This window comes from Berkeleyomyces rouxiae (assembly GCF_048999995.1).
Source record: "Berkeleyomyces rouxiae strain 22BRR77 chromosome Unknown BrBRR77_ptg000012l, whole genome shotgun sequence".
Classification (NCBI taxonomy): Eukaryota; Fungi; Ascomycota; class Sordariomycetes; order Microascales; family Ceratocystidaceae; genus Berkeleyomyces; species Berkeleyomyces rouxiae.
In genome coordinates, this window is record NW_027396502.1 from 1,833,927 (window position 1) to 1,854,609 (window position 20,683).

At 50.4% G+C, this 20,683-nt stretch overlaps 8 protein-coding genes across 8 annotated transcripts; 5 read left to right on the forward strand and 3 right to left on the reverse strand.

Moving 5' to 3' along the window:
• Positions 1-1,338: 1,338 nt before the first annotated feature.
• Positions 1,339-2,153, forward strand: BROUX77_007824 (uncharacterized protein; the record flags this gene model as incomplete). The annotated part of the gene is made up of 2 exons (XM_073752960.1): positions 1,339-1,480; positions 1,834-2,153. The coding sequence occupies 2 exons, from the start codon at positions 1,339-1,341 to the stop codon at positions 2,151-2,153; spliced, it is 462 nt and encodes a 153-aa protein (XP_073602117.1).
• A 3,405-nt stretch (positions 2,154-5,558) lies between these two features.
• On the forward strand, positions 5,559-6,876 carry BROUX77_007825 (uncharacterized protein; the record flags this gene model as incomplete). The annotated part of the gene is made up of 3 exons (XM_073752961.1): positions 5,559-5,766; positions 5,885-6,185; positions 6,252-6,876. 3 exons carry the CDS (start codon positions 5,559-5,561, stop codon positions 6,874-6,876), a joined length of 1,134 nt encoding a protein of 377 aa, XP_073602118.1.
• A 2,138-nt stretch (positions 6,877-9,014) lies between these two features.
• Positions 9,015-9,739, forward strand: BROUX77_007826 (uncharacterized protein; the record flags this gene model as incomplete). The annotated part of the gene is made up of 2 exons (XM_073752963.1): positions 9,015-9,068; positions 9,173-9,739. 2 exons carry the CDS (start codon positions 9,015-9,017, stop codon positions 9,737-9,739), a joined length of 621 nt encoding a protein of 206 aa, XP_073602119.1.
• A 239-nt stretch (positions 9,740-9,978) lies between these two features.
• Positions 9,979-10,723, reverse strand: BROUX77_007827 (uncharacterized protein; the record flags this gene model as incomplete). Its single annotated transcript, XM_073752964.1, has 2 exons — positions 9,979-10,392; positions 10,640-10,723. 2 exons carry the CDS (start codon positions 10,721-10,723, stop codon positions 9,979-9,981), a joined length of 498 nt encoding a protein of 165 aa, XP_073602120.1.
• A 1,077-nt stretch (positions 10,724-11,800) lies between these two features.
• BROUX77_007828 (uncharacterized protein) lies at positions 11,801-12,726 on the forward strand (the record flags this gene model as incomplete). Its single annotated transcript, XM_073752965.1, has 3 exons — positions 11,801-12,179; positions 12,262-12,409; positions 12,486-12,726. 3 exons carry the CDS (start codon positions 11,801-11,803, stop codon positions 12,724-12,726), a joined length of 768 nt encoding a protein of 255 aa, XP_073602121.1.
• Positions 12,727-13,309: 583 nt separating this feature from the next.
• Positions 13,310-14,230, reverse strand: BROUX77_007829 (uncharacterized protein; the record flags this gene model as incomplete). Its single annotated transcript, XM_073752966.1, has 3 exons — positions 13,310-13,700; positions 13,773-13,883; positions 13,953-14,230. 3 exons carry the CDS (start codon positions 14,228-14,230, stop codon positions 13,310-13,312), a joined length of 780 nt encoding a protein of 259 aa, XP_073602122.1.
• A 1,136-nt stretch (positions 14,231-15,366) lies between these two features.
• On the reverse strand, positions 15,367-16,342 carry BROUX77_007830 (uncharacterized protein; the record flags this gene model as incomplete). The annotated part of the gene is made up of 3 exons (XM_073752967.1): positions 15,367-15,760; positions 15,887-15,997; positions 16,068-16,342. 3 exons carry the CDS (start codon positions 16,340-16,342, stop codon positions 15,367-15,369), a joined length of 780 nt encoding a protein of 259 aa, XP_073602123.1.
• Positions 16,343-18,318: 1,976 nt separating this feature from the next.
• On the forward strand, positions 18,319-19,655 carry BROUX77_007831 (uncharacterized protein; the record flags this gene model as incomplete). Its single annotated transcript, XM_073752968.1, has 3 exons — positions 18,319-18,636; positions 18,747-19,535; positions 19,596-19,655. 3 exons carry the CDS (start codon positions 18,319-18,321, stop codon positions 19,653-19,655), a joined length of 1,167 nt encoding a protein of 388 aa, XP_073602124.1.
• Between the last annotated feature and the right edge of the window lie 1,028 nt (positions 19,656-20,683).

Consider the following 20,683-nt stretch of genomic DNA (forward strand, 5'->3'; position numbering starts at 1 on the left):
CATGTCATTGATCTTTCTATACCCGGTCTTCTGCCTTGAGGTTGGGAGGATCATATAATGCCGTCCTGGATTGGTCTTTTTTCATCCTTTGTTATATCTCGTTTTTTCTTCTTCAAAGTGTGGCCCATTCCAAGGTATTTTTCCCCGTTGTATTTCTGCGTATTATATATTGATAGACCTTTTTTTCATCTTACTTGATCGCTCTTACAGTTTGTAAAGACCCTAGCGACACGACAAACCCTGAAACATGTTCAAATTGATATGCAGGTTGTGAGAACACAATGCAGTCTATGGATTTCTTGATTGACTAGGCGAAGGATCGCGTAGGAAGGGAGGCTGACATGTCATTCGGAGGTCTTAGAGCACGCTAAGGTGATAAGCTCTTGTCTTGCCAAGCAATTTGGTGGATGACGGCATAGCCAGGAAAACGACGAGAGGCCAGAAAGAAATGTGAGGGGGAGAGGGGGAGGGGAGCAGATCTCACGATTGTGTGGTGGGCAGTGTAGAAGGGGCATGAAACTACATATGTACATACATATGTAACTAGTTACAACTGTATGTATAGCTACAGTTACAGGCTACAGATAGACAGGCAAACAGGGGTTCTGGCTGTATGTAACTATGTACAGGAGGGTTGCACGTCCTTCCTTGATAGGACTACAGACGGTTATCTACAAGTGTGAATAGAATGTGTAGGCCCGGCGTACATGGGGCAAGCAGGCGGTGGCTTTGGATTGCCTGACTGTCTGCTCTGCTGCTTGATGGGACAGCAAAGGAGCTTGCCAGCAATAAGTATGAAGATGCAAGTGAGTGTAACTATGTGCACGACAGCTATGTAACTATAGTCATTTAGCATGGCTTGGTAGCTACCTCTGTGTAATGGTTGTAGATGCCTGTCTGGCCAGGCCCCCGTCGACCGAGAATCCAAAAAATCAGATCACAAATGCATCAGCAGGGAAGGAGAAAGGCACACCTACCTACACCTACTACCGACCTGCCAATTTTGGGAAAACCGAAGCAAACGCCATGCCTGCCCTTTCTTTGTCTTGCTTTAGTTGGCTATCAGTGCCTGGAAAGTATATCTGGGAGATATCCCTTTGGACTTTTCTTCTTTTTTTTTCTTCCCCCGCCGCTTCTTTCTTTTTTTCCCTGTCCATCTTCTCTTTTTAATTTCTTCTTTCTTGTTTTTTTTCCTTGCCAGACTAGTTGCTAACAAGATAAAGAGAAAAGGGCGCCCTACTGCCAACTGGTCTCCAACGTCTTTTCTGCTCCTCTCTTTTGCCATCTTGATCTTTTCTTTTCCCCCCTTCGTTCGCCTTTCGCCAGAAAACGCCCATCATGTCCGACGAAACCCACGTCGTCTCCCATGGCCGCGGAGGCGCTGGCAACATGTTCCCCGAAGGTCCTCAGGACGTGCAGCAGCCACAGACTGCTCCGCCCGTTCTACATGAGGATGCCATCGTCAGTACGGGTCGTGGAGGTAAGCCTTCTTTTTCACATCGGTCATGAGAAACTTCGGTCATAGCTTTATAGCTCTGTCCAAGTGGGCGAGACAAAAGAAATCTAGTGCAGGCAAAAAGCAGTGAAAATGAAAAGCGCCAAATGCCGCAGTTACATGCTTCCAACGTTGCACCGAGCCAGGATTGTTGGTACTTTTTTTCCCCTTCTGTGTGCATCACAAGCCCCCCTCATCTTGACCGCTCTAGACGAGACACTGTTTCAGTCACAAGCTGCGTGCGGCTATCGGCCATTGAGTCAGACTCAAGTTTTTTTTCTTCTTTTGCTACCGCCCGCCTTCACATGCACTCTAGACTAACAGGACATCTATTCTAGGAGCCGGAAACATGGTTGAAGGTGAGGCAGCGGTTGCCTCGTTCAAGCAGAATGAGGTCCCGTCGGCCACTATCCAGCGTGCCAGTCTCGAAAACGAGCCTTACTCGCAAGGCCGCGGCGGCGCGGGAAACATTGTTGTCCCCGAGCACGATCACCACCACACCCACCCGGCCCCTACAGACGCGGCTACACCTGCCGCTGCGCCTGTGTCAATGGAGGCCGCTAGCGGTGCTGCTCCTAGCACGGGCATTATTGCCCGTATCAAGGCAAAGCTTCTCAAGTGGCGCCGTAGCAAGGCTGGGGAGAAGAAGGATTTGTGATTCTTGTGGTTGATCTGTATTTGTGTTTGCCTCGTTGTCTGATACCCTTTATGTAGCTGGAGGCTTATACGCCTCAATAGCTGTTGATTAATATCTATTTGGTGTTGTTGCTGTCAAGGGTTAGTTCCAAGTTGCACAAGGATCTGTGCTATTCAGGCACAGACTAGGGTTAGCCATAGTGAAACCAGTTAACCCAGACTACAAAGGGGGGGCATGACGCGATGCCATTGTGCAAGGAACAAGGAAAAAAAAAAAAGACAAAGAAGCAAAACAATGGGTGGCCAGTGCCAACCATGCCAAGTTTCGGTGAAGTCTCTGTGATTGTGTTTAGGAAGACGAATATCTTGTCACTGGCGCTGTCTGCCCCATTTTGTATGTAGAAGCGAGATATAGTTATATTGGATCAGCTGAAGGAGAACGAGCCTGCAAGCCAGCACATTGTGATTCCCAAAGACGGGATGATGCAGAAATACATGCGGACTAATGCCTCAGCAGCCGGCCAATGTCACATTATATGGCATGCAGAGATGCACGAAATATATGTCGACACAACCTGGAGTGTCTCGTCAGCATAAATACGACTGCAACGTGGATGGATGTGGGCTTGAAGAGGTAGCGTAGCGTAGCTTGGCCTGGCCCGGGCATTAGGCGATGGTGATGACAATGGCAATGGGAATCACAATGTGTGGGCTGATGACACCTCTGCCTGGAGAGCCTGGGAAATGCCTGCCGGTTGGCGGCACCAGGCCGGGCCCATTCTTGCTTGGCAGCCCAGCAAAGCAAGCAGGGTGGATGGAGGCGCCCCAACATGCGGGTTTACGTTTATACTTCCTTGTACATAGATGCTCACTGGTGTTTTTATGTGTGCTTGAATGCAGGATGTGGTGATGCGGCCACACATCGTACCATGAATCCGACTCCAGGCGCCAGCCAACCCGGTCGGGACCGCCTTAAACCCCCGGTAGAGAAAATAGCCAGAGACAGGCGGTAAAGGGTTGTTCAGGGCCTGGGAACCTGGAAGCCCAGCGCTAGCATGCCTTTCTTTGTCCGCCTGTTCTATGCCCTGAGGGAGATTTGGAATTGTGAGTTGTAGTTAGACTCGAGCTAGTTATCCACATGTATGGTTTGCTAGTTTTTGCAGTCGGTGACTTGTAGTTGCTTACAGTTTCAGCTGTTTCGTCGGCTCTGGCTCGAGGAAGGAGACGTGAAAGGATTCACTGTCTTTGCGTGGAAAAGGAAAGAATACTACCAGGGGTGCGGGGGATGTGATTGCTGTTACTGCTCACTATCACAGTTGTTTCCCGATATTATTTCTGGTAGCTAGTTAGTTGGGTAGTTGTAACTATCCTTGGCTAGTGGTCTCTTTTGCTGACCCATTGATTGTACATCATTGTACCTATACCAGTCCAAAAACCGCCGATAGCTAGATTCTCACAGCAAGTACATCTATGTATGTATGTATGTGCATACTTCCACATTGGGCCTGTTGAATCATGTGCGAGCAACCAACACAATAATGTTGTCCCATTCACTCTACACTTTGTGGCCCACCAACTCACTATCGTGTTGAATTAACGACATATCTCTTTTGCTGTAGCGACGGGGCAACCTTGTCGACCTGACAGGCATCGTCATCGTGCAAACAAAAAGGAAACGTTGAGCTTGAAAATCCTCTTGGCTGGAAGATCAGGCCAGAAAATGAGACCAGAGGGCAATAACCTAGTCCAGGCTCTAAACACCCGCCGCAGGAGAACAGCGGAAAGAACACCATTCCATTTGTTTTAGCTGGCTGCTATAGACACAGGTCGGTCACAAGTAACTGCAATTTTGTACATGTCCGTTCGTTTGCTGTTTTACCCTCAGAGGAAGCCAGCCCCTCGAACCACGAACCATAGCCAGGAAGGTACACGCTTGTACTTGTACATTCGAATCAACATCAGCCCCCGAAGCACACAAGTCGAAAAATCTTTCGCCTTCTGTCTCATCTGTCGCCGGAACTGAAGTGGATAGGAATCGTAATTGTACATACATACACACATGCTACTGGCGCAGCTATCCATGTGTGTACATACAATGTACTAGTAGTCAAGTGTACTGTACTTTACTGGTACACTACATTGCATTGCCTGTCCCCTGACTCTACGCCTTGTGTGCCCTCGATAAACGTTTTAGTTTTTGTTCTTCTGCGTCTTGTCTAGTTCCAGAAGCTTTCCAGAATTACAAACAATGCAGCCAAATCGTGAAGAATGTGCAAGTATAAACAGCTGGCCAACAAGGGTTTCTGCATCGACGCCCCCCTCCCCTCCCCCTCTGGTCATGTCATGTTCTCTAGGCAAACCGTGCAGAAAGAAGCAACAGCTCTGCGGCCTCCTGCCTTTGTTTCAAAATCCCAGCCGGCTCACCAATTGCCGCCGTGCTTGCTTCCATAACTACATGAAGCAAGACAAACAATCGAGTTGGAAATTAGTTATTACCTAGGATTGCTCGCTGGGTCTGCTCAAGCGGTCATACAGACTTGTGCTGTTTGGTTTGTGCTGGCCCCGGGATCTATCGTGTCGTATTTGATGGGTGTTCTCCTTGATACCCACTCTCAGTTGCTTGCCTACCGACATGTGTGTGTAAATGGATTTCAGCAAACAACCCCTCCCTCCCTTCTTCTCTCTCCCTTCTTTTCCCTTCAGCTTGTGCACATCCACCAATATCGCTCCCTCCTATATCTACATTATTGTCACCCACCACAGCCAACACAAAGTGCATATCACGAACCCAACACAAAGTGCTATTGCTGCCTGTTCGATTTATCTACTTGGTAACTTCCATCGTATCTCATTCCTCCAGTTTCTTCTTCCAGTGGAGTCTTTTGCAGCCGGCCACAACCTGCAGCCGCAACACAAGCCAGCGCAACGGCAATTACCTCACACACCCACACAACGCGAAAGAGCACCTCTTTCCTTAATTGTCACAGATTAGCCCCTCTCTCCTCTCTCTGGTTCCTAACCTAACCTTTTTTCTTTTTTTTTTTTCCCTGTCTCTTCCTCTTGCCTAGTTAATAGCTATTTTTTTTCTTTCTTCCTCTTTCTCTTTCTCTGGCACTTTTTTTTCTCTCTCCCTATCTGTTTCTATTTTTCGCTCTCCTTCAATTCAATTGAACTCCGTGCACTTCTCCCGCTCCCGCCCCCCCTCGTCTCGTCTTCGTCCTAGCTGATTACTTTATCCCTGGACGAAATCCAGCTCCTCATTTACCACCTTCTTCGAAATATCCACAAACTCACAAACCCTCGACCTGCCATTCTCTCCCTGTCGGATATTTCCTTACGATCACCTCTCAACTGGCCGATCAAGAAGAACGGAACACGCAAACCGACTACGAAGAACCCAAACTGCCCCAGTTCTTCATAACATACAATGGCATCTGGTGAAAAGCCTTCTGTCCTCATTGTGGGTGGTCTGGGCTATATCGGTCGCTTTCTCGCTCTCTACATCCATCTAAATGAACTTGCTTCAGAGGTCAGAGTAGTCGACAAGGTTTTACCACAGCTTGCCTGGCTTGCTCCCGAGTTCGATGAAGCATGCTCAGGAACAAAGTTCATGCAGGCTGATGCCAGCAAGGAGGGTAAGCAGCTTCTCTACCCTTCTCTCATTGTTCCATTACCCCCCCTCCTAGAATGTTGACTGTCATTTTTGCCTGGCAAGGTCTGACATTGCTTTGCTGATTGACTGACTTTTCGTAGCTGGCCTGACCCGGATATTCGAACGTGCCGATGGCAAAACCTGGGATTACGTTTTCAACTGCGGCGGCGAAACCAGATACTCACAGGAGGACGAGGTTTATAAACTGAGATCGCTGGCCCTTTCTGTAGCACTAGGTAAAGAGGCTGCTAAGCGCGGCGTCAAGGTGTTCGTGGAACTCAGCACTGGTCAAGTTTACAAGCCCGACTCCGCGCCTAGCAAGGAAGATCATAAACTCAAGCCCTGGAGTAGAATTGCCTTCTTCAAACAGGAGGCCGAACAAGAGCTGTCCAAGATCCCTGGGTGAGTTAGGGATTCCGCTCTATCCGAATCTGCGATTGATACTAACCAACTGGATGGCTTCTCTAGCTTAAACCTCATCATCGTGCGCCTTGCCAATGTGTATGGCCCTTATGCTTCACAGTGGGTCGCCACTGCCCTGTGTATGGCTCGTGTATACCAACACCTCAAAACGGAGATGAAGTGGCTTTGGACTAAAGACTTGCGCACAAACACGGTACACATTGACGATGTTACACGGGCTCTGTGGACTGTGGCCCAATGGTACGAGCAAGGCCGGCGGAATTGGGACGCAGCAAAGATGGGGAATGTCCCTATTTTCAACATTGTCGATAAGGGTGCTACAGATCAGGGCACGACGGCCCAAATCATTGGAGACATCTTCCAGATTCGTACGGGCTTCCAAGGCTCCATCATCAGCACGTTTGCGCGACTCAACATGGACAGTGTTGTGGACGATGTGAACGACGAAGTCCTTGGCCCATGGGCCGAATTAGTCGAGTCTGCTGGAATCACACGACCTGGTCCGCTGTCGCCGTTTATGGAGTCCGAGCTTCTCAAGGATACGGATTTAAGCATGGACGGTTCTCGGTTGGAGCAGGTCACTGGGTTTGTTTATCAAAAGCCCCAGATCAACAAGCAGCTCATTGAGGAGGTGATTGAAAGCTACAGACGCATGAACTGGTGGCCGTAAACAACGCGGCATGCCATGTTTTGTCTTACTGAGTGCGACTACCCTCTTGGTTGTTTCTACACGCGCTTGCCCTCTCATGTCGTGGCCATGCCAAAAAACACTATGTTCGAGTTTTTGGGGGCTTTTCATGCAGGTCATATATCTTGCCACGTCTTTGGCTTAATTCCATGGCGAAAAGTTGCCCTATTCATTATTCCCCTCTCCTCCTCCTCCCTCCGCCCCTTTATCCATCATCAGCGCAAATGCACGCGCTCTGTTTGTCCTGTTTACTTTCGTCTTTTGTTTGTAGCCTTTATTTTCTCCTGGAGATTCTTGTTTGTTGATCAGTCTTGCTTTCTAATATGAAGCGAATGGTGAGTCAGGTTTTATATGATGGACATGCCCTTGGTGTGTACATGTGTACCGATGGTGTATCGTAATTGGGATTGGGGAAAGTAGCCAACGATGGGAGAAGACACAAGATGATGATAAAACAAAAGAGAGAGAGAAAGCTAGGCGTTGATATTGAGTTCTGGCTCCGGCTGTAGCAAGCACTCAGCATCAACGATGGTAGTAGCGCCCAAGGCTTCTTATGAAGTAGTAGTGGATGATGGATGGCTTCCCCTGATCGGAGGAGTCGGCGCAAATCTGAGAGCAAAGGTGGGGGAGGGCGGGGAGCTGGCACAGACGTTGGATTCTTGCGGTTTGGAGATAGTGACGTTCCCCCTCATGTATAATCTAGGATTCTACGGCTGTATAGTTAGTTAGCATACAAGTATTCAATATTCACAAGCTTGGAGAGGAGCTTTGACGCGATGATGTTTTGCTACAAGCGCAACTTGGCATTTACTTTTACGCTGGGCGAAAAAGGGGGGGGGGGGGGGGGGGGCAGATTTGGTACCCAGGGTGAACTTGCAAAGCCTCGGCAGGTCTGGATATTCTCATGCTTGTGCTTGAGTGCGTGGGTATAGTTGCACGGAGTGGGAAGTCTTGGGGAGCCGAGGTGGAAGTGTTTAATTTAGGTGGGTTGGAGGTTGGAGACGAGGAAGAGCGAGGGCGGCTACTACAGGCAGGCAGACAAACAGATGAAGGGCTTTTGCAAGTGATGTTTATTTTTATTTTTTTACAGCACCGCATTGCTTGGTTAGTGCAAAGTCAACGCTCCCCTTTTTTGGTATAGGGAGTTTGTTAAGACTCTCAAAAGCCTGCAATCTCCAACTCGTCGCAGTGTCTCTTTATCTTTAATTTTTTTTTCCCTCTTTTTTGACGTGGCGGGAGACGTGGGCGGGACGACGATGGCGTGGTGTTTCTTTTGTTTGAATGACTAAGCCTCCGTGGCGGGAAGAGGGATAACAGTGGGGGGGGGGGGGGAGGGGCTCCATCAGCCCCGCCTGCCCCACCTTTCTAGATTTCCCCGCAATTGAAGCTCTCTTTCAGCGTTCAGCGTTCAGCGTTCAGCGCCGGGAAAGTGGCAGAACCCTGGTAGGGACCCAGAGCTTTCTTTCTCTGCTTTCCGGGAGAGCCCAATCCCTGAAAGGGCGCGACAGAGAGAGACATATGGATGGAAAGGAAGAAAAAAAAAAGCTCCGAGCAAGCCTGGCGAGCGAAACGGCTGGAGAGAGAGAGAGAGAGAGAGCTGCGGAAACCTTGGCGTTGCTCTATGGTTTGTTTGTAGACTGGGAGCAACTGCCCTGCTCTGGCACATGCCAATTTTGCATGTAGGGAAGCTCGGCCAATTGAGGGTGTTTCTTTTTTTTTTTTTTTTTTTTTTCGGTTGGTCTTTTGGGGTGGCCAGGCTGTCTTTGCGGTGGCGGCTGCGGCTGCATATGACTTTTTTTTTCTGGCTGTCGCAAATGTTACTAGTTAGCTTGAAGGTAGCTTTTTACCTCTTGCAGCAAGAGCAGCAAGTAGAACTAGAAGCTGCAGCTCTGCCGATTCCCGAGGAGAAAACAAAAAAAAAAAAAAAAAAGGAATAAAAAAAAGCAGGCGACAATAAAAATGACATGACTTCCCACTTCTTCTCCTGCCTTTGATTCTTACTCGTCTTTGTTTTTGGTCTTTGTGACAAATCTGCTTTTCTGCCTTCTTTTCTCTTCTTTCGTCAATTCCTCGTGCTCCCTTGTCCTTGTTCCCCTCTCGACCTTTATATTCCATCTACAATGGCTGCTCCTAAGGAAAAGAACATCGGCGACCTCAATGGCGTCTGGGTCATTGTATGCACTCCTCCTACATTTTCCCGACCTCCGCTTTCTCTCCGTCTCTCGCAATTCAGCTGTCGGCAATTCCGCTAACAATATTTCCCTACCGCCTCTTCTAGAACTCGGAACTCTCAGATAGCACAGATGAGATCTTCAAGCTTCAGGGCATGGCCTACACCACCCGCACCTTCATCGGCTACAGCACCGTAACCCTAACCCTGACCCAGACCATTGGCAAGCCGCCGGCCCCGGCAGCCGCCGATGCTCCCGAGGTTACGCAAGTGGTGATTGAGCAGACCCTAGCACCGGTGCGCCTGATGCCGAGCATCAAGGGTACGCGAGAGAGCCGTTGCCTGGACGGCCTGAAGCGCTCCCACGAAGACCACATCTTTGGCAAGGTCGAGGGCTACTCCAAGTTTATCGAGCGCGCCGACGTCAAGGATGCCGATCTTGAGAAAAACTGGGCACCCGAGGACGAGGAGCGCGCTGGCCCCGAGAACAAGGCCCATATCCTCAGCTTTGTGCGCAACCTGGACGAGGGCAAGGGCTGGGAGGCCACGCAGATTTGGGGCTTCCAGATTGTCGATGGCGAGCGGAGATACTGCCGCAACATCCGTGTGACCAAGCCGGGTGCCGAGACTATTTATGCCCGCCTGGTGTATGACTACAAAGGACCTGCCCAGTAAAGAAGGAGTTATCCATAGTTAGTAAATAATAACAAGCCAATTACCATCTAACTGGCCTTGGATATGCCGTGACGTCATATTATAAGTGTATATGGGTTGATTGTTCTTTTTTGTCAGGAATCCAGCCCAGAGAATTTAGTTGGTGAGCTCTGCTTTGCTATCTGGACTCTACGGCTGTACTGTTAATTATTAAAAGGGTTCCCTCGGTATTGGGTTTTTTGTCCTCCATGCTTCTTTTTCTACTGCGGTCTTCGCGCGACAAACTTTTCCAGATCTTCAACAGTCGCCACGCCCAACACAAAGCGTCTCTTCTCGTCCGAGACGACAGCAAACTCCTGCTTCTCGGGGCCGCCAAAGAAGAACTCCTCGAGTTGCTCGAGCGGCGTATCCATGGTGATGACGGTGTATCTACGGGCCTTGCGCTTGAAGCGCACCATGACCGAGGCCAGCGAGCTGTCGGGGCTGGCATTGCCGGCCTCGAGCGTGGCCTGCAGCTGCGGAATGGAAATGTAGCCCAGCAGGCCGCGCGTGCGCGTGTCGACAACCGTCAGGTGCGTATATTCGCGCTCAAATGCCGCCAGCTGCGCGCTGCTGATGGAGTCCTCGGGCGTCATGGACAGCGCGGCGGGCGGGTCCAGGTCTTCAACGGTGGCCTGTGCGTGCGGGGCGGCAGATGGCCAGCGGGCCGGTCATGTGTGGTTAGCAGGGGGCGGGCGATTGGTAGCAGCAGGAGGAGGAGGAGGTAGGATAGGTCAGGGGGAAGAGAGGACGCCGGGGACATGTGTGTGCGGGAGCCACGCTGCTGGGGCCCAAAGGTGAGTGAGACGTCAAGCAGAGCAGCGCAATGTCTTGGAGCGGACGGGGGCATGCCATGCTGTCTGTGGCTGAGAGAATACTTACACCACGGTAACGGTCCGACCAGCGAGGCACATACTTGGGAGGCTCAGCAGAGGCAGCGGGGACGGAGGTCTGAGCAGCAGCCATTGCAGGATATTAGACGAGAGAACGTGGCGTTTTTTTGGGGGGTCTTTTTTTTGTGCAGACGGGGAAATGGACAGAGAAGAGGCAAAAGGAAAGAAGCCCGGGCAAGATGGGCTGCAAGTGCGAATGAGAGTGCGCTTCTGGTCAGGGCGGAGAGTAAACAAGATGAGGTCGAGGTTAAATTTGCAGTCACAAGCTTGCGTTGCTTGGCGGCGGCCGCGGTGGAATAAGACAACTGAAAAGTGGAGACAGACTCTTGATGTACATATGTATGTATGTACATCATCTCTGCTTCAATGATGGAAATCCACATGGTGTACACATTGACAACTAGTTTTGCATATTGAACTACTTCTGTGGCTATCGAGTTCACTGCTGAACTGGCAGCTCTTTGCTCCCATTCATACAACAAAGTGGACAAAACAAACACCACAAACCAGTACTCCGCCACAATGTGTCGCGAGCAAACGCTATACTAGCAGAAAAAAAGCTCATGGCCGACACCAAAGCACGGAGCAAAGACTGACTCGGCCACAATAAGTCAGCGGCGCGGAGAGGCCAAATTGAGGGTGAGGCAGGGCCGCAGCGGGCAGGGCAGAGCAGGGCTGAGGAAGAAGGAGAAGGAGAAGGAGAAGAAGAAAACAGAAACGGAAACAAGTGACAAACAAACGTGGCAAGAGAGGCCTCGAGGAAGCTTCGGTGACGTTTCTCGAAGCCGCCTCTGTCGTAAAGGAAATGTTTCTAGAAGTTTTCTATTTGGCGCCCAGTTCAGCGACTATGGTGTCCTGGGTTATGTTTTTTTTTTTTTTTTCGTGTTTTCTTTCTTTGCAGGCCACCTCTTGGATGACAACACAAGGCCTTGACAACATCGCAAGGGGGTCTAGAAACACGTAGATCGAAGATGATGAGATCGGCTTGAATCCAAGCATGGGAGGAAGCACAGACAAAGCAAGGCCTTGTCACTACGGCGCTCATGCTTTGCATCTGTCTTTTTACTTTTTCCAGCAGCCCTAATATTTTCTCAAATGGGTTGTTCTCATTGGCATACTTAACTGTGGCCTCCTCTCCCTCCCTTCCATCATGTTCTCGTTTCTTTCCCTCTCCCTGGCGTCCAAGTCCCGCTTTCCAGTCTTCATGAAACTCCTGCTGCTCGTCGTCTTCTGTATCGCGCTGGCGGCGTCCACGCCCGTCCTGTCGGCGGCGGACATTACAAATTCCTTTTCGTCGCTGCACCTCGGCGCCGTTTCTGCCGCGGCTTCTATCCCTGGCGCGAGTGACGGCGCCGTCGATGCCTCCAAGTCCAAGCCTACCGTGTATCTGATCCGCCACGGCGAGAAGCCCAAGAATGGAAATGGCCTAAGTGCCAAGGGCGTGCAGCGCGCCGAGTGCTTGAAGGGCATATTCGGAAAGAATTCCAACTACAATATTGGCCATATTATGGCTCAGCGGCCCAAGAAAGGTGAGCATCTGCTACTGCTGACCGTTCCTCTAGCGCCGTGTTGGACCGTACTGACTCTGAGCTTTGTCTGTTCTTCTTTTAGATGGCCACCGGAAACGCCCCTACGATACTGTCAAGCCTCTGGCCGACGAGCTTGGCCTCAAGGTCGACACGTCGTGTAAGCGCGGCGATATGGACTGCGTGAAACACACTATCAAGCATTACAAAGGCAAAGGCAACATTCTTGTGTGGTAAGTTAGCCTAGACCTAGCCTCGTCCCCCGTGTTCCGTGGAACTGAACCTGCTAACCCACCGCTCGGCACACAGCTGGGAGCATGAGCGCCTGACGCAAATCGTCAAGACCCTCGGACTCAAGCACAAGCACCATGCGCCCAAGTATCCCTCGAACCGCTTCGACATCATCTGGACTGATCCGCCGGGCTACGAGAAACTGGACGACGTCACATACGAGTCGTGCCCGGCGATGTACAGCGATGATGAGGCCGCTGACTATGTTGAGGGTGAAGAAGATGGGGACGACGAAGAGCCTGGACACTTGGAGTTTTAAGAAACTGCGTTGGCGTTTTTCTTTTCTTTAATGATACCCGTCGGGCTGTTACTTGCGCTGGGCCTGTGATAACTGAACTGAACAGCCGTTGTTAATGTACGTGTGTATGAGACAATTATTAGACCCTAATCAAACACATCACTTATGTAACCCTAGTCTTGGTGGATTGCATCTTGGCTTGTGACACTATCAAGCGCAACGTCACCGGCCTGATGTATCCGATCAAATGACTGCCAATCTAAGCAACGGAGTATTTCTAATCGTGTCAATGGCTATCATTAGCGAAGGGTCAGTCCTTAGTAGACAAGCTATAAACCTAGCTGCCCTGGCTGTTCCATCTTTTCTTGTAGTGACCATCTTGTTGTCAATAAACTCAAAGGCCGAAGCCTCTAATACTCGTATATTTGTGTGGGTATATGTATAGTGATGAAAAATATGTACAGCGAATAATAAATCAACCTTGGTCTCCCTCTGGAAGAGTTCAATACTAGGTTGTGCCACCAAGATCAACTTAGCAGACGTGACAGACTAAACTTCGAGCGCGATCTTGCATCGGTGACGAGTGTCCCTATGCCCTCTACCCCTAGTAGGACTCCCACGCCTTCTTCAGGTTATCGGCAAGATTTTCATCCTTAAAAGGCACATTAGCCGAATCAAAGTCCCAGTTCTCAAGCGTATAACGCGCCTCGTAGGTCAAAGATTCGTAGGCAATCAACGGGTACATGAGGCCCTGTGTAGTGCTGATTTCCAACTGGTGGTTCATCGGCCAGGTGCTGATGTATTCGATAAGGGCGTTCGTGCCGTTGAAGTGGCTGGTAAAGTCGGTCTTGATGGTGCTGTAGCTGCCGTGCGCCGAAGCCGAGAGACCGATGATGTTGGGCGAGTCAACTTCCGGGTTGTCGATCCAAACGATGGCGGATTCCCAGTCATATCTGTGGCCGGCACCAGTAGTCGGCCCGTCCTTGGGCATGAACCTTTAGCAAGAAAAGAGTTAGTTGAGCGCGCGCTGGTTAGATGATGATGTGTGTGTCCTGCTTGCTGCTTACCATGAATACATGATGCCGTATTGAGATTCGTACCACGCACCGCGGGCGTAGATCTGGCCGGTGCTCGATGTGCAGCCGCCACTGGGGGACCCCGTGGGTGATAAACCGCCACTATGGTCACATAGATGTAAGTTCACCGGAGTCTCAACGAAAGCAGTACAGCAGAATGCAGATCCTTACCTGACTTCACCAGCAGCGTTGACAGCGGGAAATGGCACGCAACCATTGACACGGTGGAGGTACGGCTTAAACTTGAGGTACAAGGACCCAAGCGTGGTCTGGGGGACTGTTTCCGGGAAGCCTACAACCTCCTTGTGGCCGATCTTGGTGATATTGTATGTGTCCGACCGGCGGTTCAGGAGGCGTGGTGAGTCGGCCAAAGCCTCCGGGCTAAAGGCGGGAGCGGCCGTGGCGAGTCCTGCACACAAAAGAGCCGCGACAGAGGCAAAGAAGCGCATCGTGAAGGAGGAGATGGCTGGCCAGCCAGTTGAGTCTGAAGAAGAGGCGAGGTTGGTCGGGTGCTCAGCGGCAGGCGAAGCAGGAGCACGGCATCATTTTCCTATTATTCAAAAGACACTCGTCAAAGACTGTCGTCGGCTTGTCCCTTTTTCTCGCTTGTTTATGAGCTACTTCGCATTTTTACATGTCCTACGTCGGGCTCGCAATAACTAGACAATGCGATGATGGGTGGGTGCCAAGACCCTTGGGACAAGGTCTTGGGCCCTGCCCCCAAGATACCAGAGATTCCGGACTCAAGGGGGAGGCGCTGGCGAGCGGTTTCTTGCATACTTCATTTAAATACTTCTACACCACGCTTGGTCGGCCGTTCCATCACTACTTTGACGACTTGGCGAACGCTTTTCTCAGCCGGTTTCTACTGCCACTTTTCATGTACTATTTGGGACATGCAGGTACCACTTGTATGACCCAACACCGCACATGTACTTGCAGAGTCGTCTAAGTACACTCCATTACTACAACAGAGCCTCCCTGAACATGTCCGTGTACTGCTTCAGATGACCCATTTTCCCTGTCTCCCCTTGCCAGGTTTTTCTACAACTGTTACAGGTTCAAAACGCACCCCTCGAGGCCTTAGAGCATGACGCGTTTATATTCCCTGTGCATATGGCAAATAGATATAGGATCAATGTTTGGTGGGAAAACAAAGATAAAGACAAGAGACAGGCGGATATCGAGGCGCATAAAGTAGCCCGATTCTTCACGAGTTTATCTGTCTAGACTTGACCAGTGGCCAGGGTCACGAACACGGACCTGGGCTCCGACATCCGCTATCATATGTAGCACAAGATTGCCTGAATACAGTTGAGTTTCAGATCGGCACTTTTTCATCCGGAAAAGAAGAGGGCAATCCGCTCCAAGAGTGGCGGACTATCACGTCCGATGGTATTAGCAAACCCTAATTAAATATGTACAGCGAATTATAAGCCCTGGTGTCATGTCACAGATGGCCCACTTTAGTTTGTGCCACCAATATGGACTCGTCAACCACTAACACCTCCCTCCGATTCCTATGTACAAGTACACTTTTACCGTTATATGTACAAACAGATTTCACCCACTGCCAATATCCCATTTACGAGTCGGCAGCCCATGCCTTCTCCAAATTGCTGGCAAGATTGGCGTCCTTGAACGGCACATTGGCCGAGCCAAAGTCCCAGTTCTCAAGCGTGTAACGCGCCTGAGGCGTGAGCGACTCGTAGGCAATCAGCGGGTACATCAGGCCCTGCGTGGTGCTGATCTGCAACTGATGGTTGACGGGCCAGTAGCTGACGTACTGGACAAACGCGTTGTTGCCGTTAAAGTGCGTGGAAAAGTCGCTCTTGATGGTGGAGAAGCCGCCGTGGGCTGAGGTCGAAAGACCAACGACAGTGGGCGAGGCAACGTCCGGGCTATCGATCCAGATGACGGCGCACTCCCAGTCGTGTCGGTGACCGAGGCCGGTAGACGGTTGGTCCTTGGGCATGTACCTAAGTGAAACATGAAAGTTAGCGGGTTGTCTGGCTATTGGATCGTGGCACATCTTTGCTTGTGAAAAGATAACTCAACTGCATGATCACCTTCCTATGTGCATTTACATCTTGCTTGCTACTTACCACGCATACATGATGCCGTACTGAGATCCGTACCACGCACCGCGAGTGTAGATCTGGCCGGTGCTAGACGTGCAAAGACCACTGGGGGAGCCAGTAGGCGACAACCCGCCACTATAATCATACAAATGTAAGTCTCCAAGATCTTTAGTAATTATAGTACGGAGGAAGCATATTCACTCACCCAACCTGACCCGCGGCATCCACAGCAGGGAACGGCACACAACCGTTGATACGATGCAGGTAAGGCTTGTACTTGAGGTACAGCGATCCCAAAGTAGTCTTGGGGACAGTTTCGGCGAAGCTGACAACATCGTTGTGGCTGATCTGCGTGATGTTGGAGGTGTCTGCCCGGCGGTCTAGCTGGAAGCTGTCGATCGGAGCATCCGTGATAGGGGCGGGCGCAGCCGCTGCTAGGCCAGAGAAGAGGAGGGCAGTTGTAGAAATAGAGAAGCGCATGGTGAGGGTGATGAGAATGGACTGGCGGGTGAGTGGTGAAGGGAGAAAAGCGAGACTTTGAGGGTGAAGAGCTGGAAATCACGATGGTGGAGGTGGGAGTGCAACGTCTTTTTATCTTGGAGTCAAGAAAGCCCATCGTCACATTGTCTTCTCCCTTCTCTAGTTCCCTTGCTCAACCTCTCAGGTTCTCCATCAGTCTACCATCTCCACAAGGCAGAGTCTGTCGTCGGCCAATCTTCATATGCCATGACAGCCCGGGGCTCTCCAAACCAGGCGGGCCCCGGTCAAAGCAAGCCAAAGGGATCCAGTCTAAAGGGTCCAAAGGGGGGAGAGGGAGTTGAAGATTGAACTCGGACCCTAGCTTAAGCCATCTGTTCCCTCGCGATCCTAACTACTCGCTTGGCTTGTTTAATCTTGCCTGAATCCTCAGCAAATGTTTATCCCATGTGGCCTCCAACAAACACCGGCGCAGGACGTATACGGCCGCGCTCTGCCCAAAAAAAGTCCCCTGTTAGTTCTCCCCCCCCCTCTTCATCGTCGGGTTTCTCCAACTGTCAAAAAGAAAGAGGAAAAAACACATGGCGCATGGTTGCCGTTATGTGGCTTATTCGGGGACGTCATCACCGGCGCTTTGTCCGCCTCATCTCAATGCTCCTTCATGGCGATAGATTCCCTCTATTGATCTCGCGTCGTGCAGAAGCTTTCGCCATCCACTGGCCGAGAAGAACAAGAAATAAGAAGAAAAGTAAAAGCTGGCCGGCATGGAAACCAAACTGGACCGGGGGACCTTGCGGTAGACAAGGCTTCTCGCTGTAGCATCTCCACTCATATATTGGCTTCATGTCCTCCCATGCCACTTGATGCTTCCTTTGCGCTTGGTTGCACGTGGTTGGAGTCCGGCGCGCATGCTTCCGCTGTTTTCTCCAATGACGGCTGATATCGACCATCACGTTGCGCGCTCTGGCATACAACTACACCAATGGGAATATTCAATACAACCTTGATGCGCGCTTGTGTCTGCGTCTGCTCTCAGATATGTAACTGCAGACACAGAATGGAGCCTTGAGCCTGTCCCATCCATCTGGCAATCTTGCGGCGCCTGGACTCTTAGATCAACAGCTTTCTTTGCCTGTAACCGCACCTCCCGAGTTCACCTTTTGCGTTCCCCCCGAAAGCCGGTCTTTTGCCGCAGCATCGAGAGCAATCTCTAGTGCAGAAAATTGCGCATTCTTTAGAGTTGAGAATAACCGATCACCTCGCAGCGAAACCTCGGTACCTTATCTGGGCTTTCGGCAACTGCTTGTTTTTTTTTCTCCCAAGCTTCTTTTTCTTCCCGCTTTTGCCCCTCCTTTCTGCTTTCTTCCGACTACAGCTGCCCTGTAACAAGTCAGACCAGAAAGACCGGGCTAGCCTAGCCAATCAATACCAGTCATAGTCAGCTCTTTCCTATCCCGACCTATCCACACAGGACCAGCCCGCTAAGCTTGTGGTGGTGATGTCATCATTGGAAAACAGCTATGTAGGTACAAGTATGAATGTACATACAAAGAAAGATACATAGCTACAATATAGCTAGCCACGATCGATAGCAAAATAAACCGCAAGGTTCTCTTCGTAAGGAGATGTGCGGCTTGTACTAGTACAAACAGAGCTGACCAGCGGCTGCCATTCCAAAAGTGCATTCCGTGCGGCAACTTTGATGCTGTTGCAGGCTTTGTGTGTAGCTGTTTTATTCGCCAGCCCGCATGCATCCGTCCCTATTGCTTTTCGTGCAAGGCCGAGCATTCCGGGATGAAACACGAATCACCGATGTCGAGGTCTTATATGTGTATGGGCAGCACGCACTTGGCGGCTGGATAATTGCGCTCGTTATAATCGCCGCCGTTGCTCTCTGCCTTTAACCTCCAGCTGCCGATACATTCGTCAATCTCTTGGCATAGACACCACAACACCAACAATCACGTCCATAGCACACAATGGCGGGCATTTTCCCCTCTTCGGGCGACGGCCCCTGGTCAACAGTCTTTACTTCCCTGCTATCGCCGGCGGGGAATGGCAAAGCCGCCTCGAATCCTTCTGCCAAGCCGAAACACACTTCACTCGAAGCTCGCGTTGAACTTTATGGGTCCTACTCTATCGTCGAGAGCACTAAGAACGCTGCTCACAAGCTCAGTGAAGAAGCCGCCACTGAGCTTGAAAAAGCTAGTCTCAAAGCTCAGGATGCCACTGGCCATGTGCAGCTGTATACCGGAAAATACTATGCTGCTTGCACATTCGGTGGTCTCCTTGCATGTGTAAGTCCATTTTCCGTACATACTAGCGGTTCAGTGGAACGCCAGACTGAGGCACCAGGCACAATTGCATAGAGTAAATGGTTAGCTAACACAAACATACACACTAACAGGGAACGACACACACTGCGGTCACTCCACTAGACGTGGTAAAGACGCGACGCCAAGTTGATCCCCACGTCTACAAGAGCAATGTGCAAGGCTGGAAGACAATCTATGCCAATCAGGGCATGCGCGGAGTATATCAGGGCTGGAGTCCAACTTTTTTCGGCTACTGTTTCCAGGGTGCCTTCAAGTACGGCTGGTATGAGTACTTCAAGAAGACCTATGGTGACATGGCGGGCGAGGAAGCTGCCCACAAGTACAAAACTGGACTGTATCTAGCGGCGTCAGCATCAGCCGAGTTTCTCGCCGACATTGCTCTGTGTCCGTTCGAGGCAATCAAAGTGCGCATGCAGGGCTCGCTCGAATCGCCCTATACCGGGACAGCCAATGGGCTAAAAACCATCATAGCCAACGAGGGCGTGGCCGGCCTGTACAAGGGCATCGTGCCATTATGGGGCCGCCAAATCCCCTACACCATGATGAAGTTTGCTTCATTTGAGACAATTGTGGCAGCCATGTATGCGCGCTTACCGGGCACCAAAGACGACTATTCCAAGGCGCAACAAACCGGTGTGTCTTTTGTTGGTGGTTATCTGGCCGGAATTCTGTGCGCTATTGTCTCACACCCCTCGGATGTCATGGTCAGCAAGTTGAATGCCACCCGAGAGAAGGGCGAGAGCTCTGGCGCAGCAGTCAGTAGAATATACAAGCAGATTGGCTTCTCCGGCCTGTGGAATGGGCTGCCGGTTCGTATCGTGATGATCGGTACTCTGACTGGTTTACAATGGATGATCTACGTGAGTATTTTCAGCTCGTTCCCTTTCGCCTTTATTTACTAACTTGTATGAATCATTTAGGATTATTTCAAGATTTTCATGGGCCTGCCCACGACAGGTGGTGGTGAGGAGAAGAAGTAAGCGAGTAAAATAAATACTAGACGGGGTAGCTGAGCAAGTTGGTTAGTCTATAGCCAGAGAGAAGCTGAACTCTGTAGTAATGGTGTCTAATATGGAGTGATGATAACGTGCATCCATACCTACATAAGTACTTCACGAATAATTAGTCGAGAGTTTACTCTGGAGGGCTTTTGCGTCTTCAGCTCAATACTCATCAGGCACGACAGCTAAAGTGGACATGGACTTGAAACCCCAAAACTGAGCTAACGGACCAGCTGGTCTAAAGACAGATGAGGATCTGATGATTGGTTGAATGATAACCATGATTAGGTTCCAAGAGGCAGTTTGCACTACGACATGTGATCGTTACACGAGAGGACACACAGCCATGTTCAAAGGCTGTGCAAGGTTTATGCACAAGCACAGGCAGGGTCCTTTTTTGGCGTATGAAAATATGTTGGCTGATGTGCCTACAGGAAAATCGCAGATATTAGAGACAAAAGCCATCTGATCCGAAGTATGTACATTTATATATCTCTTCTGATGGGCTGAAGTCGCAGCTTCGTTTTGCGTGTTTGGCTTCAAATGGTTGATCAGTAACTTCGTGTTGGTGGGTCTTGACAAATATGACAGACGCAACGCAACGTAGCCAAGCATGAATAACCAGGTAAATTCGGCAACACGAGGATTAGAGGCGGCGCCCTGGGTCTCCCACCAGACTCTCAATCATTCAGCTGTGGTATGACAGGAACTTTTTCAACTGCCAGACTGACAACTCTATAGAAATAGGCCATGCCATACTGGCGAACAAGATGGCCGGAGTTTGAGTTAGTGAACTAGTTATAGAAAGATGGAACAAAAAGCAGGGGTGTGTCTTGAGCAATGCTTTCCTACAGCCCAACGTGGTGCGTGCCCTCATCTCAAGGGCCAGTCAGTAAGGAATGAAGGATTCGAGCTGCCGCCGTGGAAGAGAAGAAGGGTCAAAGAAGTTCTGGAAGATGTTGAATTCTTCGATTTTGCGGGATAGTGGAGTTGGTCGATGATATGAG